Here is a 16,001-nt window from a genome sequence, read left to right on the forward strand (position 1 = left end):
GGTTACTGACAGGTGAGTATGTAAAACCATGACTGAGAGGTCTAGTAGATAATTTAGGAAGCCAGACACCTCATAGACCTCAGTAATGAGCCGTCTTTCAAGCCTTAGTCATTTTGTGAAAGTGGCCTCAAACACAAAGTCCATTCACTTCACGGGAAACTTTTGGTATTATTAAAGAACTGTCTCGGCTCTCAATAAAATATGGGCCTATTTCCCCCCACAGGCAAAATCACTTGTCATTTGGATGAACTGAGGAACTGTCTGAAGACATGAAAATGATTTCCAATGACAGCCTGCTTCAGTTAAATGACTAATCACATGGCAGAATAAAAATAGACGCCTGTTAAATTCTCTGGAGTTAATATTGAAACACAATCATAATACCTCAGAGGCGCACTTGCATTCATTATTCCTAAGATATGTGATTTTTTTTATTTTTTTTTAAAAGGGACAAATGGGGGAAGGGTTTGTAACCTCTCAGTGATTCATCTGTCCTACAAGCTATGATTTAAAGATGATTGCTGCCGCACATGCAAGACATGAGAGCACTTCAATCAACGTAGTCCTGCAACCCATGATGATAACAGACCGGATTTAGCTGGCACTTAGCATGTTGAATACTGAGCTATTTCTAAACAGTATTCTGAACACGACACGTTTTTAACCTTGTAATGACAAAGAAAAAAGCATAAAACCTCTGATCTAGCCTGGTTCTGTTTGTTTTTCTGTCTTGACTCTAAGCAGTAGGATGAAGTCGTCGTCGTCCTCCTCGTTCTGCATGAGGTTCAGTGTTCCCCTGGTGATAATGACGCCTGATGGACTATGACAGACCGGGCCCGACGATATCAGCTCCTGGTGCTGGCAATCAATTTCAGACGGCGGCGGGGTCTGTGCCGCGGTGTCCATCTTTATAATTTGATTTGTTATTCTGTCGGACAGTTGTTACAGCAATCATCGCGGCGATCACTCCGCCCGCCATGACCCCTGCCTCCCTCCTGCCTCCCCCTCCCCAAATCCTCCCAGGAGTGCTGGACCATTTCAACAATCCTCTGCCAAATGCGACCACTAAAAAACGTTTGCCTTAAATGCACCACTGCTCCCTCTGTCGCTCTCTTCCCTAGTCGCCGGCTGTCACCTTTGACTTTATACGTAACACTCATCCCCACTGAACCTCCCTCCCCCTGTATGGAAATACATTTCCCACCGCATCTAAAATGTTTGGACATCCCATAATTTTGTAATTCGCCCCTGACTACAGCTGTTGGCAGGGTGGCGAGCCAGCCGCGCCCCAGTTAATCATAGATTACTTTATCTGGGCCATTCCAAATCCTCATGTGTAATGCAGTGCTACCTCAGCAGCAAGTAATCACTGCCCCCCCCACTTCATGCCACACACACACACACACACACACACACACACACACACACACACACACACACACACACACACACACACACACACACACACACTCCCCCCCCTCCTCACTTTCTCTTCAAGCCTGGTTCATCTCTGTCTCTCCTCCTGCCCTTCTGTCGTCACCCTCTCCCTTGTAAATTTCTCCTCTCCCATTCATCATCTCTTTCTTGTGTCTATGCACGATTGGACATTCTCATCCAACACGAATGAGCCAAATTGGTCCTGAATTGTAAAATTGCAATATTAGTAACCCTTAATTCATAGCTGAATACTGGATTCGAATGTCACAATGTGGCGTGAAACATAAAGGACAACAGGTTACGGCGGATTCCTCACCCGAAAGCAAAGGGTGCGTCTCCCCAATATGATATAAGTGACATTAAAATGACCACGTAACACGGAGAAATAAAAGAGGGCCAGCGAGAGATTAGGAGCAAGCCAGGAATGATGAAAAATAAGAGCATTAAAGAAGTAAACATAAATAAAAAGTCTGCTTAAGAGAAAGGTTGAAGATGTGGAAACGACCATGAGGTGGTGAGAGCCGCTGCTGAAAAAGTGGTGCGTTGGAATGGGTCAGAGCTAAAGAGGCTGTCTGCAGCATTAGGATTCATGATGAATAATGCTTGGGGCTTGTGGTCAGAGCACTGATCACAGATCCTGACGACTACCTTTTGCTGTATCGTCCATAAGAAACCCTCTTCCCCTAATTTACGGCACAACATATACACCTTGGAAACCTACCGAGCCGAGTCCTTTTGTGCTTCCAATTGTCGTCCTCGAGTGCGGGGGAAGTATTTCTACTGTTTGTTATAACTGTGTAACTGTGGGGAGAGACGAGGGACGTGTTTGACCCACGCTGGGCAACGCAGCCTTGAGCAGGAAAACATTAGTTAAAATGTCACACGCTGTGCTGAATCCAGCCATCACGGCTACAGTAGCAGGGCTTCTTTTTTCCTTTTTCTTTTTTTTAAAAGCACAGCACGAAAATAGCAGCCAAATTATTCTGAAGGAGATGTAGGTCAATATTGAAGTTTCTCTTGCAGGTGTGATGAAATGAAGAGGAGTATAGGGGATTTTTTTTGGTTAAATGGTATAAACAGGGCTTAGACTATGGCTTCACCGGCATCCGTCCTTGGGCATTGAGTCAAACTGACAAAAGCTAGGACAAAGGACTACACCACAATCATAATCCCATAATGTACTTATAGTTTTATAATGTTGCTTACTTCAGTTATTCCATCGTATATTTCAGCCACTATTGATTCTCGTGACAATGAGGTTGCCAAGCACTGCTGGCAACCGTATACAAGGCAGTGCAATGTGTAAAACATTTTTTTTTTACGGTGGGACAATTTTGCTTTAAGTCATCATTATGACAATTGCCTGCTCTTTGAACCATCCCTCATCCAAAGCTCTTTATGTATTACAGCTTTAGTCAGCAATCCTCTGCACACACATACACACACAGAGCAATTTCCATTTAATCCATGTACAAGGCTGAAGCGTTCACAGACAATAACACGCAGACAAAGAAGGATTTAACTATGGCAGAATACCCTCGCCAACAAGCAGACTGAGACCACTGTAGACAGAAAGCAACAATACAGAGCGGTGTTATTCTCCTTATGAGACTGGAATGAGTTGTCCAGCACAGTGTATCCTCGAGCGTGGCTGAACGTTGAACTGAACTAAATCCATAAATAAAGAGCAATATGGTCTGCATGCACAAAACTCCATTTAGGTCTAGCTGTAATGTAAGCAAAGCCATCTTTTTCACTCCAGCATGTTGGTGCTTGCGCTGCAGGCGGCTTCCGGATGAGCAAAATTAGCATCTAAGTCAGGTGAGGGGCCGCTACACGGAAACCAAACACAGTGCCTCAGAAGTGGCCGACTAGCCTCTGTGGGAAGAGAATATAAAGTAAGAGAATGAAAGGAGCTCTCACCCACACAACAATGACGCAACTCCGCCAATTACCATTAGCTGACCACTTGATTATCATATCAATAAAGACTGTGAAACCGAATGAGGCACAGACCATTGCGAGGTGTTCCAGCAAATACTTTCAGCAGGATATTATGAAACGCAGAGTGTTTTCCAGGACACTGTGCAGGCGTTTTTGTTATTTGAATTTCATCAGAAGCCCTAAAAGCAGTAATCCTCATGCATTGGTGCAGTCATACCCCCAGAGGATTAATTCTAAAGAGGTACTCGCTCACTGATGTTCGGGCTGCTTCTCTGATACGGTTAGCTGGGAAAGCAGCGGGCTCTGTGTCTGCAACAACTATTCTCTCACGACCAGAAAAGCAGAGATTTGTGCGCCCTGGAACTAACTTGACTCGGGCCACGTTTGGTCTGCAAATCAAAAGAGGACGCTGGGGAATGGACGGCTGTGTTTGCGAAAGAAGGGAAATGAGGGAAGTGCACTTTGTGTCAAAGAAAAGGGGTCCGATGGAGTTGGTCATATTGTTTTTGTCTCATTTCCTCCGAAAAGAACACACTCCCTTGGAATAAGTGGGCTGTGATTCGGTGTCACTGTGTGTCTCAGCATGCAATCATTGAGGAATGCAATTATCACTTAGCCCAACAGACGTTTCTCTGAGACGTGAGCGAACATTAAGAGGGGAGTTAGAGGGAGGAGTGTGTGTGTGTGTGTGTGTGTGTGTGTGTGTGTGTGTGTGTGTGTGTGTGTGTGTGTGTGTGTGTGTGTGTGTGTGTGTGTGTGTGGGGTAACACCAGTTAATGTTGACCCCAATGTGTGCCCTCAACTTCAAACTTCCTATCTTTAAAAGTCCTAATCTGCTGGCTAACTTACGATTCATACCATATGAACTCCTCTTTCATCTCTTTTATAATTGATTCCAATAACCTTGTTTTTCAATTGTTTTATGACTCTTAAGAGCCATTATTTTCTCCATTATGACCTTTTTGAATGATCCGCTCCAAACTGCCACTGCCAAGGCTATACCATTGTGGGCTCCATTTCTCTTGCCAGACCTTCTCGGAAATTCATTCCCTGAACAATAATTCTTGGGGAAATATTAAACGCTGTATTATAGAAAAGGGGATCCGATTACCTTGGCCTATACACTGAAGGTCACTTCGGCTCATTAGAATGGAGTGCGATTTCAAAATAAAACAGGCAGCTTTGCGTGCAACTTGAGCGAGTCGTCTGTAACGTTTCGTGAGAGTTGGGCAGGTACCAGACTGTCGCCCCGGTGCTCAGAGAGAGAGGTAAAGCTGTCACCTCCTTACTATTAAAAGAACTCCCCTGAGAAAGAAAGAGGGAGAGAAGGAGAGCGGAGGGTACAAACTCATCCCAAAACAAACGACGTAGATGGGTGACTTGAGCTTTTTTTCTTACACAAGGTCAAGTTTTGTTTTTTTTAACAACACATTAATAATACAGAGCCTGACAATTAGTGCCACATCAAAAAACCTTGTTTACTCCACAGCTAGGGCTAATTTACATTATTCAACAAGGCTATTTGCTTACAATTAAAAGCAGATCAGGTGTAATGTTTCATTATTTTATTTTTTTAGCAAGGCCATAATAATGTTTACCTATGCGCCGCATTGACTAAATTAAGAACACAGACGAAGACAAGCCCCTTAACACACATAGACACAGCTGAGGCTATCTTTGGCTGTGCACTGTACTCAATGTGCTTGGCAAGCAGGCTGATGAAAGGTAACAGCAGGAGAAGAACTCATTATAGATCGTGATTCAAATATAAAAAGGGTTTTTTATTTTTATCTAAGTATAACTTCATCTGGTCCCCTTTTGAGACGGTATTTACAAATCTGATTGTCTGTCAACTCATCCTTAAAGACCCGATGCAATTTCTCTGAATTGAATTTGGAAGCAGTTTGAGAGGGACGACTGACTCTTATCATAAGACCATACACACTGATAACGACATCTGAAGGAATTTCTGATGGATCTTTCAATGATTTTTTTTTTAGTCCTGCACTTACCAGTACATAAAGTAAATTGCTCTGGAAATTGTATTTTTTACATATCTGACACATGAAAACGCATAAACACAATGCCCACAGACACACGCAGACACACCAAGTGAGAGTGAGCTTAGCTGCAGAGTAGAGCCCCGAGGGCTGGTCTGTTGATTAATGAGGGGAGGAAGGCGAGGAGAGGAGGATGAAGCAGAAGTGTTAATGGAGCTATGATAGATTCCTCTAGGCATGGTGTTTTATAGGTGTGCCTCCGGTGTATCTGCACAATCTAGCATTACAGTACCACAGAGAACTGTAAAGCACAAGCCTTGTGTGGAAGGGGAAATATGTGAACAAGACGGGCTGAATATGGAGAAAAAAATACATATACCTTTTCAATATCACACGGCTTAATTGAAAATATCTTTGACAACATTTAGAATTAGGGAGCAAAGCCTCTCTTGTAAAACACTGCTGAGAGACATAAGCTGCAGCTTTGTGACAAACAGGAAAATCTGATTTGTTTGTGACTGTCACATCGCTGAAATGTAATATTTAACAGCTTGACTAAATATGCTGAGTCAACAGTCAACAATCACAAGTGACATCACATCGCAGATAGTGTCAAAATAGTCTTTAGAAATGGTCTTGTGTGAAATAAAATACTTTTGGCTACAAAATGTATCTATGAATAACAAAATAGATATAATGTAGCTGAAAGTACAGCCTTTGTTTAATAAAGTTACTGTTGATATGTTTACCTGTCCTGCTCCTACCCACTCCTATCCTGCTGACTCTGATTATTTAATCATCGTCATCATCTTCGCTGGGTTTGGCAGCCTGAAATAACAGAGGCCTCTGAGCCAATCAGGAGTGAGGATCATGTAGCTTTTGTTCAAGTTTGTTAAATCTGCAATAACGTGTTGGGCCACTTGGAGGCACGAACATATTCTCACCTTTTGGTGTTGATGTATATAACTTGTTAGCATACAGTTGGCTATTTACACATTGTGCCGATAGGTGGCAACATTTGTATGTATTTGTCGTCATTGTAAGACCAACACATCCTTTTAGCTCTGATTTTGGTCTCTTCCAACTCCAGAAGGAAGTATCTGCTAAATGCTCCACTCTACAGCTACTTGCTAACTTTGTTTGTCCATCGTTTAGTGGTGGGCAGTTAGCATGCTGTCGTTTTTGTTTTTTTAGATTTTAGATAGAAATCAGCTGCCAACGCTGGTGATGAATGCAGTGAGAGTGAACCAAAAACATTAAAGTTGCCACAAAAACAATGAGCCGGGTGATAATTCCCCGTGGGTTCAACGCTATTAGCGACCCCTTTCACATACAAATCCTTATGTGATTGATTGTATAAATCTTGTTAAAGCTGCTTCAAATGATATGCTCTGTTATGCCTTCTGCACTTTATATAGAAAAGTAATGACTTGAAAGTGGAACAAAGATTTAAATGTACTTGGATAATATGCTTGTTCTCTCTACTTCGATTTTTGGTGTTGAATCGAGTGTCTCGTCTGTTGTCGGGGGGGGGGGGGGGGGGCAGGGTCTGTGGGGATTGGAAAGATTAAATAGCCATGAAGAGAGTCCTTTTTTCCATTGAGCTGTGACTTCTCCCTCAATGGGATTAGAGAACTTTGCACTTTACAAAGCAGCTCATCAGAAAACATTGGGAACACAAAGCTGTTGTGGACATCGGCTGCTTGGTGTGACGTGTGTTTGTGTACGGATTTCAGGCACAGAGGCGAGACAGAGGAGGCGGCGAGAGACGGGAAAAGTTGCTGGGATTAAAAGAGGAGTCATGTCTGCTTTTTTTTTTTTGGCGAGCATGACACTGAGTGAGGGCAAGGAAAGAGAGTGTTTCTGGCATTACTAGTCTTTTGATGGTGCATTACTTAATCAATTGGGTTTTAGACATTACGAACTACTAATAACAACATTCTGTCATGACAAAAAGCCTTTTTGATAATTAGTAACAAAGAGGAATCGATGATGTGAAATGTTCAAGTGGGGTCCGGGCAGAGATTTATTTATGAAAGCGACTATATAATAGAGGCACATTTTTCACCGTGAGTAACGACTGTTGGACTGTTGTTCCCATATCCTGCTGGAGATGCAATTCATCAGGCCCAATAAGAGCTGGTAATTTGTCTTCAGGTCTTTGTCTGATGGAGGAAGCTGATGAAAACCAAAAGGAAGTGACCACACGATGTATAGCCCTGCATATCTGTGAATTAATGCACCAAGTCGAAAAAGCATCCATCACAAGGAGAACTGAAAGTAGGCTACATGCACCCACAAGGCAAAAAATAAAATCATAAACAATACAAGGCTTGTTAAAAAGCCTCTATCTGCTACAGTTTCTATAAGCAGAAAGATGGAGAGGAGGACTCGGCTAATTGTGGCCACTGGATGTACGAATCTAATGATTTGTTAATTGATGTAATCTGATTTTTTTTCTGCACAAGCCCCGTCACGTTTATCCATGTTGCTTGGAAGTCTCAACTGCTATACAAGTCTAACATAGCTGACTGTGTCGTTTCTACGCTCCACTGACAAGTACAGTTCCTGGGGTGAAAAATCTCCTGACATCCACCATTGTGGACAGCCTGTCACTGTTAATAGTGAGTGCATGGAAGTGGCAAGATCCTATCTTAATATCTTGGACAATAGATCCATTGTTCGGCACTTCTTTGCGACCCTGCTTTGGTGGATGCTTGTGCGGCAACCAGGGGGAACACACCCACGCACCATTACAACACACGCTGTCCACGTAACGGCCACTGAACACAAATACCCACTTGTGAGACAAAAACCGCTGAGTGAGACAAAGCACTTATTAACTGTCGTATTTGTGGACAGAGATAGGAGGAGAGCACCATTGGGTCCAAAAAAGTACTTTAATGCGAGTAATAACTCTTGACTTTGTCCTCTTATATAATGCTTAGAAAAAGGCTTCATTTGCAAAATGAACGTCTTTATCAGCGTAAAGTGCAAGCTAAGCATCGGACTCAGGTATCAAAGGTCTGCAAAACACATTTAGAATTTTTTTATTTCCTCTTCCTTTAGATGAACAGCTTCTCCATAGTTGTTTTGTCTGATAAAATATATTTGGTTTAAAAATATATAAAAATCCTCACATTTGAGAAGCTGGAACCAGAGAATAATCGGCTAAATATTGCTCTAAATGGAACTGTTCTTCAACTGTAGTTCAACTGTAGTATTTACATGCTTAACTTCTTCCCTAATAGAGCAAACATGGAAGGATGCATGAATTTCACATTCATCTCATGAGCAAACACTCACAGAGTCATAACAGTTGGTAGGAGTACTACACAGTGTAATTAGATGTGTACAACACTCATCACAAATTGCATTACTTACTGTCTGTAATACTTACTGTTTGCTGTATTGTGGCGAGAGCCACTGTAACACAAGTACTGTAGATTGTCACACATTAAACTTCCCTCAAACATTCCTACAAGACCAAAGGTGGCAATGTTCCAATAAGCACTGAGCTACAGCGGTCCTTAAATTACAGAGGGATATTTGCCCCAAAACAAACGGTATGCATTCCTAACATTGTGAAATTGTTATCTCGTAAAAAAGTAATTTTAGGACCCCAAATCACTTCTGTAAATCTATAAACGGGGGAGTAACCCGTCTTTTTTGCGAATGATATCCTTTGTGTTTGGATGATGAATAACTTAAAGTCTCAGTCTGCAGCCCTGATTATTGGTTTACTGATTATTTGTTTACAACCACACTTTTGGCTGATTGTATTTCACTCCTCCTCATTCTGGACCAGACATAATGCATTTTTAATGTGTTTTCTGCTTTGAGGTTTGTGGTTTGACCGAGGCGCTCTCATAACTGCACTCTGATGGCAGTAGAGTACAGCTTTGAGCTTTTCAATTGTATTCTTGCTATTATTAATTAGATTAGCAATCTATTAAATATTATACAGTGTGTATCTTTTTAAGATCGAAGTTAGTTTGTTAGTTTTCGACTTTTTGGGCTTGAGTTTTGGACCAGCTGTGCAGTTCCCAGTACACTTGTAATTTTAAGATGCCCGACAGCATCTCCGGTGAACCATAAGACTTTTTTAAAAATGTCAAAGTTTCAAAATATCAACAGTGCGCTGGAAGGGGAATTTGGGGATTTGGTCTGCTTTTGGGCACCAAAACAAAATCAGTGAGAGTGCAAGGTAAGGTAGTCTAGCTTTAAAAATATGACTTTAAAGCTGCTATAACAAATATTTTTACAACAATTGAACCAATGACTGTGTTTGCAATATGAAAGATATCACATGTTGTCATGTACCCACAGAGAAATATCACCGACTCTGCAGCTGCCCCCAGCTAGCATCTTTCAGCTAATTTCCATCTCACAGCTCTCCTTTTTAGCTCTGATTTTGATCTCCACCAACGCCTGTGGGAAATATCTGGCTCTCTAGCTGCTAAATCCTCCACTTTCATCACCAGCTAAATGCTAACTGTGTCTGTCTGCTGTTCGGTGCTAGGCAGGTAGTGCACAGTGGGTTTTCAAAGCTTTTTTTCCCCCTGCCAGCTGTGTTTGAAAACAACACTATGAGAGGTGAAAATGAACCAAAATAGTAAAGTTGTAGGCCGTAAAAAACAAAAAAGATTAAAGCTGCTATAACCGCAGGAGTTAGGCAATAGTTCTCTGTGGCTTTCTTACTACATGCAACCCCATTCCCATATGAGTAATGTGGCACTTTAAATATCTGGTATGAAGTCAAATCATAATCTTCTGGTTCTATTCTTATTGCACATTTGTTTGTATGTAAAATAAATGAATGTTGAGTTTTTTGCATGGTATTTGCTTTGGTGAAATTCCTTTGGCATTGATGTGGTGGGAAATTTAACAAGAATAACCTGAGTGTGAAGTCTGTGTGTGAAGTGCTCTGCGTTCTCCTAAAATATTACATATTTTACCTCTAGGGCCAACATCGAATCTACAGCTCCTTTTTGAAGTGTCAAAACATGTTTGTCTGCCATTCAGTCTCTCCATTCACACACTCACCTGCAGCAAACTGAAATGGACCGTTTAAGGCTTGGAAGAAAACATTGGACGGACGAGGGGAAAATATTCATACAACAGCTGACCTTTTCTATTTACCGCAGGGATGCTTAACCTGGGAAACATGTACCTGGTCTGAGACTGACGCGCAAATTACTCAAAGGTCATGTTATTCAGCTCGTCAAAGAGGCGACCATGATAGCATCACTGAAAGGGAGAAAGACAGAAAAAGTATTTTTGCCGTCATCCATGCAGCTCCAAGTGCGGAGACACTTGTTTTTGCCGCTTTTCGGCATTTAGTTTATCTTTATGTCATCAAAAAAATACTGTATGGTCCAAAGCCACAAGATTAAAATTAATTGAGAATCCACACACTGTTCTCTGGCAGCAGATTGTTTACTTGTTCGTCGGGTGCATGTGTGTGCCAATTGTTCACTGTTGAACCAAGCCAATTTGTGTGTGTGTGTGTGTGTGTGTGTGTGTGTGCGCGTGTGTGCGTGTGTGCGTGCCTTTGCACTGTGTCAGGGGGAATAGTCTGTTGGGGTTATGGAGGGTGCAGTGTGGGGTGATGAATAGGATGCTTTTGTGCTCAGTCTCTCAACTGTCTGCAAACCAGTGAAGGAGAGAATAGTGAGAGAGAGAAAGGGGGGGATGAGGTGAGGGAGATAGCCAGATAAAGAGGAAGAAGGGAGATAAAAGAGGGGGGGTGAGAGAGACACTGTAGGGTGGGGAGCACAGGTGAGACATGAGGTGAGAGAATGGGTGGAGAGGTGAGGAAGAGGAGGGGAATGTGAGAAAGGAAAGGAGAGAGAGAGAGACTACTTGTGCATTCAAGAACACTGCACCGTTGTCTCTTCAGCCAACAAAGAGACAAAGAAGTTGGCTAATGTAGGAAATCATTGCCATTCACATCAGTGGAAAAAAAGAAAAAACAAATGTCCCAGTGAAAACAAAAAAACTGAAGAGAAAGTGCCCCGCCTGGTAGTTTTGATCACTCTGAAGAACACAGAGCTGACCTCGTGGCCTCAACCTTCACACTTGATGGGGTTTGGAAATGAGCCAATCATATTGACAGATGCTGATGAGATCAGGCGAAGCTGTTGGTCTGGCCACTTTAATATCGCATAAGGAGAACCATTCAACTGTACCACTTTCGAATAAAAAATAATGTATAATGCATTTTAAATGGCACAGCATTATAATAGTGGGTGGGAGCACTAGAAGGTCAACTGTGATGCAAAGTCTTGATATGTGATATTTGAAAGACCTTTAAAGCACTAAAAAAAAAAACATTAAAAAACCATCACATGAGGTGGAAAACACCCAGGACCTTTCTGTCCTAAAACTGAGAAGGTTCAACCTGACAGGTAGGGCTGGGTTTCGACTCTTGGTACTTTTATGAAATGTGTCGGTAGAGCTTAATATCATAAACTGTCAGAAAACTGAAAGCTTGCATCTAAAGCTCAGTTTTCTACTACTGTAAACGGAATGTCTTTGGGTTTTAGACTGTTGATGGGCAAGACTATGACTTGAAGATGAAGTCACCTTGGGCTTTAAGAAATTGTGACAGTAAAAAAAAAAATCTATTAATAAATGAAAAGCAGATATTAATCGGCCGATTCATCTGCAAATCAAATAATCGATAGTTGCAGCTCTACTGGCATCAAATGGTTGGTCAGATTTCTGATCTTGTTTACTCCACTTTGAAGTCTAAAATTCCCCAAATTATTCTGGTTCAAATAAGGTTTTTGATTTGGCGACATGTCTATATTAAACATTCAAGGACTTCTATTTCAGAGCTGAATGGATTAATCAACATGTTGATCCGTAGACAGACAGAAAATGTATCTGCAACACATTTTGATGATAACTTCATAATTTGATAAGCAAAATACCAAAAATACACTGGTTTCAGCATGTCAAATGTGAAGATTTGCCTTTTATTTAAGAGTATATTTTGTTATTTCATGGACAGTTTTTTATGAAGATGTCACCCTGGGATTTGGGCATTTTTGGTGGTAAATTTTCTCTTTTTTCTGTCATTTTATAGATCAGAGATGTAATCAATTAATTACAACATTATAATAGATTAATAGTTAATGAGAATAATCTTTAGTTATGGCTCATTTTTGCTCAGTAAGAATGAATAAATCTTATTTTTCTATAAGTAAGATATGATATGTTAAACTTTAATCAGCCCCCAGCGGCATGGTGGACCGCTGGATGCAGGTCTACAGTATGTTGTACGTTTGGCTTCATTTTAGTGATGAGCAATCCTATGAAGCAAAGAGGCCTGTGCATCTACATGTCCATGATACTAACTCTGAGTCTCCTTCTGTTATGACTCTCCGTTCAGCATATCAAGTGTCTCTTCACACCCATAAACATTATTTAGCTGTTGAGTCAAACACGAGACAAAGATGAAATAAACATGCAGGTTGAGATCACGCTATAAAATAGCTACAAAATAAGACTCACAACTCTAAATATCATCCTTTCGTTCCAGATGTGTATTTTTTCCAGTGAGCCCACGCATGTGTCACACATTTGGATTTTCATCTGCCTCGAAACACTTGAAATTAAGCCATTTAGCAATGATGAGGTGTTTTTTCCCCCATGGAAAAAAAAAAACAGGAATAATCACAGTGATGTACTCCATTGGTGCCTGTTGATTCAGGCACACAAATACCTAATTCCTGCTCCATTTTAGTTGTTTGAATGAGGATCTGCCTGGAATAACTAACCCTAGCGTGGCCAGATAAAGACTTTCTGTCTTCCCACACCAGGGTCCTCTGAGGCCATCGCAGCGTGGCTTTTTCTATGATGAAACGGCAGCGAGCGGTGGAGGGCTGAGGGAGTGGGCGATCAGGACACAAACTGTTATTCTCCACAAACAGCAGCATGAGATGTGGAGCTGGCAGAGATATGGCATCCATACCTCGAGCACAGCCAACGCAGCGTGCATCCTCGCTTGCTTTTTGCAAAGTCAAACACGCGCACTCCCGCTTTCTCCGAATGCATCTAGCTAGCAGCACAACGCTAGTAAATAAATAAACCGAGCCAACTGTATGTGAGCAAACTAATTAGCATGTTAACAACAACAAATGTCTTGCGCTTTCATTTGTCACGTCGAGCTTGTGTTGTGCAAGTTCCTTTTATAGGGGCGGTAAAGGTTGCTCTTACTCGACAACAATTACTCTTGAACAGCAATCAAAGACAACCTTGAATGCAGCAAACAATAGTGGAATAATGTTGATGAAGCCAGGTGATGATGTGAGGAGGCAGACATCATTAGCCTCCATCATCACACTTCATCAAAAGGAGAGGGAGTGTGCCCCGCTCTGTTGGCGTAATGAGCTGGAAGCATGAACAAAAGCAGATGGCTTTATGAGTCAGACAATAAGGCGCTCATGATTGAATATATATCATTCATTTCACTTTAAGCAGTCTAGCCATCCCCCCCCCCCCCCCCCTGTGCCGTACCTCAATGGAAAGCCATTATCAATGCATATTGAAGGGCTGCCATCACACCAAAATCAGCTGGATTTCAATGAGACTTCTCAGTGCTGGGAATAATTCATCATTACTGAAAAGAGAGTTAGACTACAGTACGGCTCTAAACCGGTAATAGGCTGATGACAATGTGTATAGTGATGAATGGCATTCCCAGAATTCCTATTATGTTGTACATCCTAGAATCCATAAAGCATGGTGTTAATTGGCACCGTGCCTCATGATAGACACAATTATAGCCTGTGGTGCTCAAATGTAAGTGACCTTATTAGAGTCAGTTATGGTGTGGTTAATGTCTGTTATACTACTTTTACAAAGTATCTCAGTTAGCTTTATCTCATAGCATTTTTTAACTCCTTAAGATTGGTAGTTTACCCCCTGTTTCTCTTGTATAACTACAGCTCTGGTTGAAAAGCGGGTTATCTGTTTGTGAGAAAACTACAACAAACTACTAACAGGCTAGAGGTTGATAATAAAGGTGGGAATTTACAACTACATTCACATGACACCAGCCGTCAATCATGTGGACTTCACCAACATCTCAGTATGTGCAGAAGAAGTATGTTTTATTTTGCACAATGAACTGAGAGAAACTTGGCCGCTGCTCGCGCTGCTCTAATCTGTTTTTCCTCTTGAAGAGCTCGCAGCAGGACGGCTGCCTATGGAGCAATTAAAGCCTCTTTCTTAATCCAGCCGCCCCTGATGCTTAAAGACGGCAAACAACTGGAACTCCTCTTCCTCCTCCTCCTCCTCCTCCTCCTCCACCGCGCTAGACAGCAAGTGCAACAGTACTCACCCCCAGTTTCTTACTCCGTATCCTCACGTATCCCTGTTTGACTATGTCGTTGAAGTTGGAAGCCATGGTGAGGGGAAGCGGGTGGCTTCCTGCTCGAGGTGAAAAATAATAACAAAGTGACCTTTTTTTTTTTCTTTTTTACGGGCAGCGGAAATATGTTACTTGAGGGTCGGTCGGTGACACATCCAGCGGCAGGAGAGCGGGCGGTGGGCAACCTGCTCCTGGTGTCAGCGCTCAGGCTGCCCGGCTTCAGCGGCGCGATCCATCCGCGCGAGAGGAGGGAGATACCATTCGTCAGCTGATTCACTTCAGCCGGAGAGGAGAGCAGAGGAGGAGAGCGCAGGAGAGGCGCGCTTCCTGGACCACACCATCCCCGAAACAGTGAGGGGGGTGGGGGATAACGGCTGTGCAGGGAGAGAGGGAGTAGGCATCTCTTCAATTCAAGCGGGGATACAGACTTTTCAAAATATTTTTTTGCACCATTGTTTGTGGTGAGAAGGGCCTACTGTAGCGGATCACCATTAATTACCGCATTTTTTCAGGGATTTTTTTCGTCCAAATAAAGCCTACTCCAAAATGCCTAATATTTATAAGGAATGTGCTCAGTCAGATTATCATGGTCAGATATATATATATATATATATATATATATATATATATATATATATATATATATATATATATATATATATATATATATATGGTTTGTTTTTGTTTAAGATGTCACAATTAATAAATACACAAACAATTAATATATCATTAGTGAAAGTAAAATCAGCAGATCAATATAATAGTATCAATAATGAAAATAACCATTAATTGAAGCCCTACTATTTTTAGACTCCAGGCATATAGGTGGTGACTATACATTGCAACAATGAGTTGACTAAGCCTTTTATTTTGCACGGTAGTGAAGGTTTAATAGGACACATAGACCTACCTGGAGTCAACCTCTAACAGCATATTTTAATGATCTTCCATAACCTATACAGGCCACTGTGCTAAGTTCTGACAGGTGTGGTCATTGATCATATTGATCACTAAAATAAAAATGCTCAAGGTCAAGATTAATGTGCTCCGCTTGGTCATTTATAACACTCAACATGTTTTATACGACTACTTTCAAACGTGACGTTTGGAGTTCAACTTCTGGCCTCCACTTTTCCCCCCCGACAATATGTTCAAAGACAATATGCAAATATACAACAGAGCCTAGTGTTAAGACTAATTTGCAAAACAGTTTTTTACATTGCCATTTGGTCGTTATT

General features: G+C 41.7%; 1 protein-coding gene across 1 annotated transcript in view; it reads right to left on the reverse strand.

Annotated features, from left to right (window-relative positions):
• dok6 (docking protein 6) overlaps window positions 1-15,073 on the reverse strand; it is a 45,683-nt gene extending 30,610 nt beyond the window's left edge. Inside the window, exon 1 of the mRNA XM_068709838.1 lies at window positions 14,734-15,073. Coding sequence (XP_068565939.1) covers window positions 14,734-14,799 — 66 coding nt within the window. The 5' untranslated portion in view covers window positions 14,800-15,073. The remainder of the gene's footprint in view (window positions 1-14,733) is intronic.
• Between the last annotated feature and the right edge of the window lie 928 nt (window positions 15,074-16,001).

The sequence above is a fragment of the Cebidichthys violaceus genome, unplaced genomic scaffold (genome assembly GCF_023349555.1).
Source record: "Cebidichthys violaceus isolate CVI_PGR_0920_01 unplaced genomic scaffold, fCebVio1.0.p SCAF_15, whole genome shotgun sequence".
Classification (NCBI taxonomy): Eukaryota; Metazoa; Chordata; class Actinopteri; order Perciformes; family Stichaeidae; genus Cebidichthys; species Cebidichthys violaceus.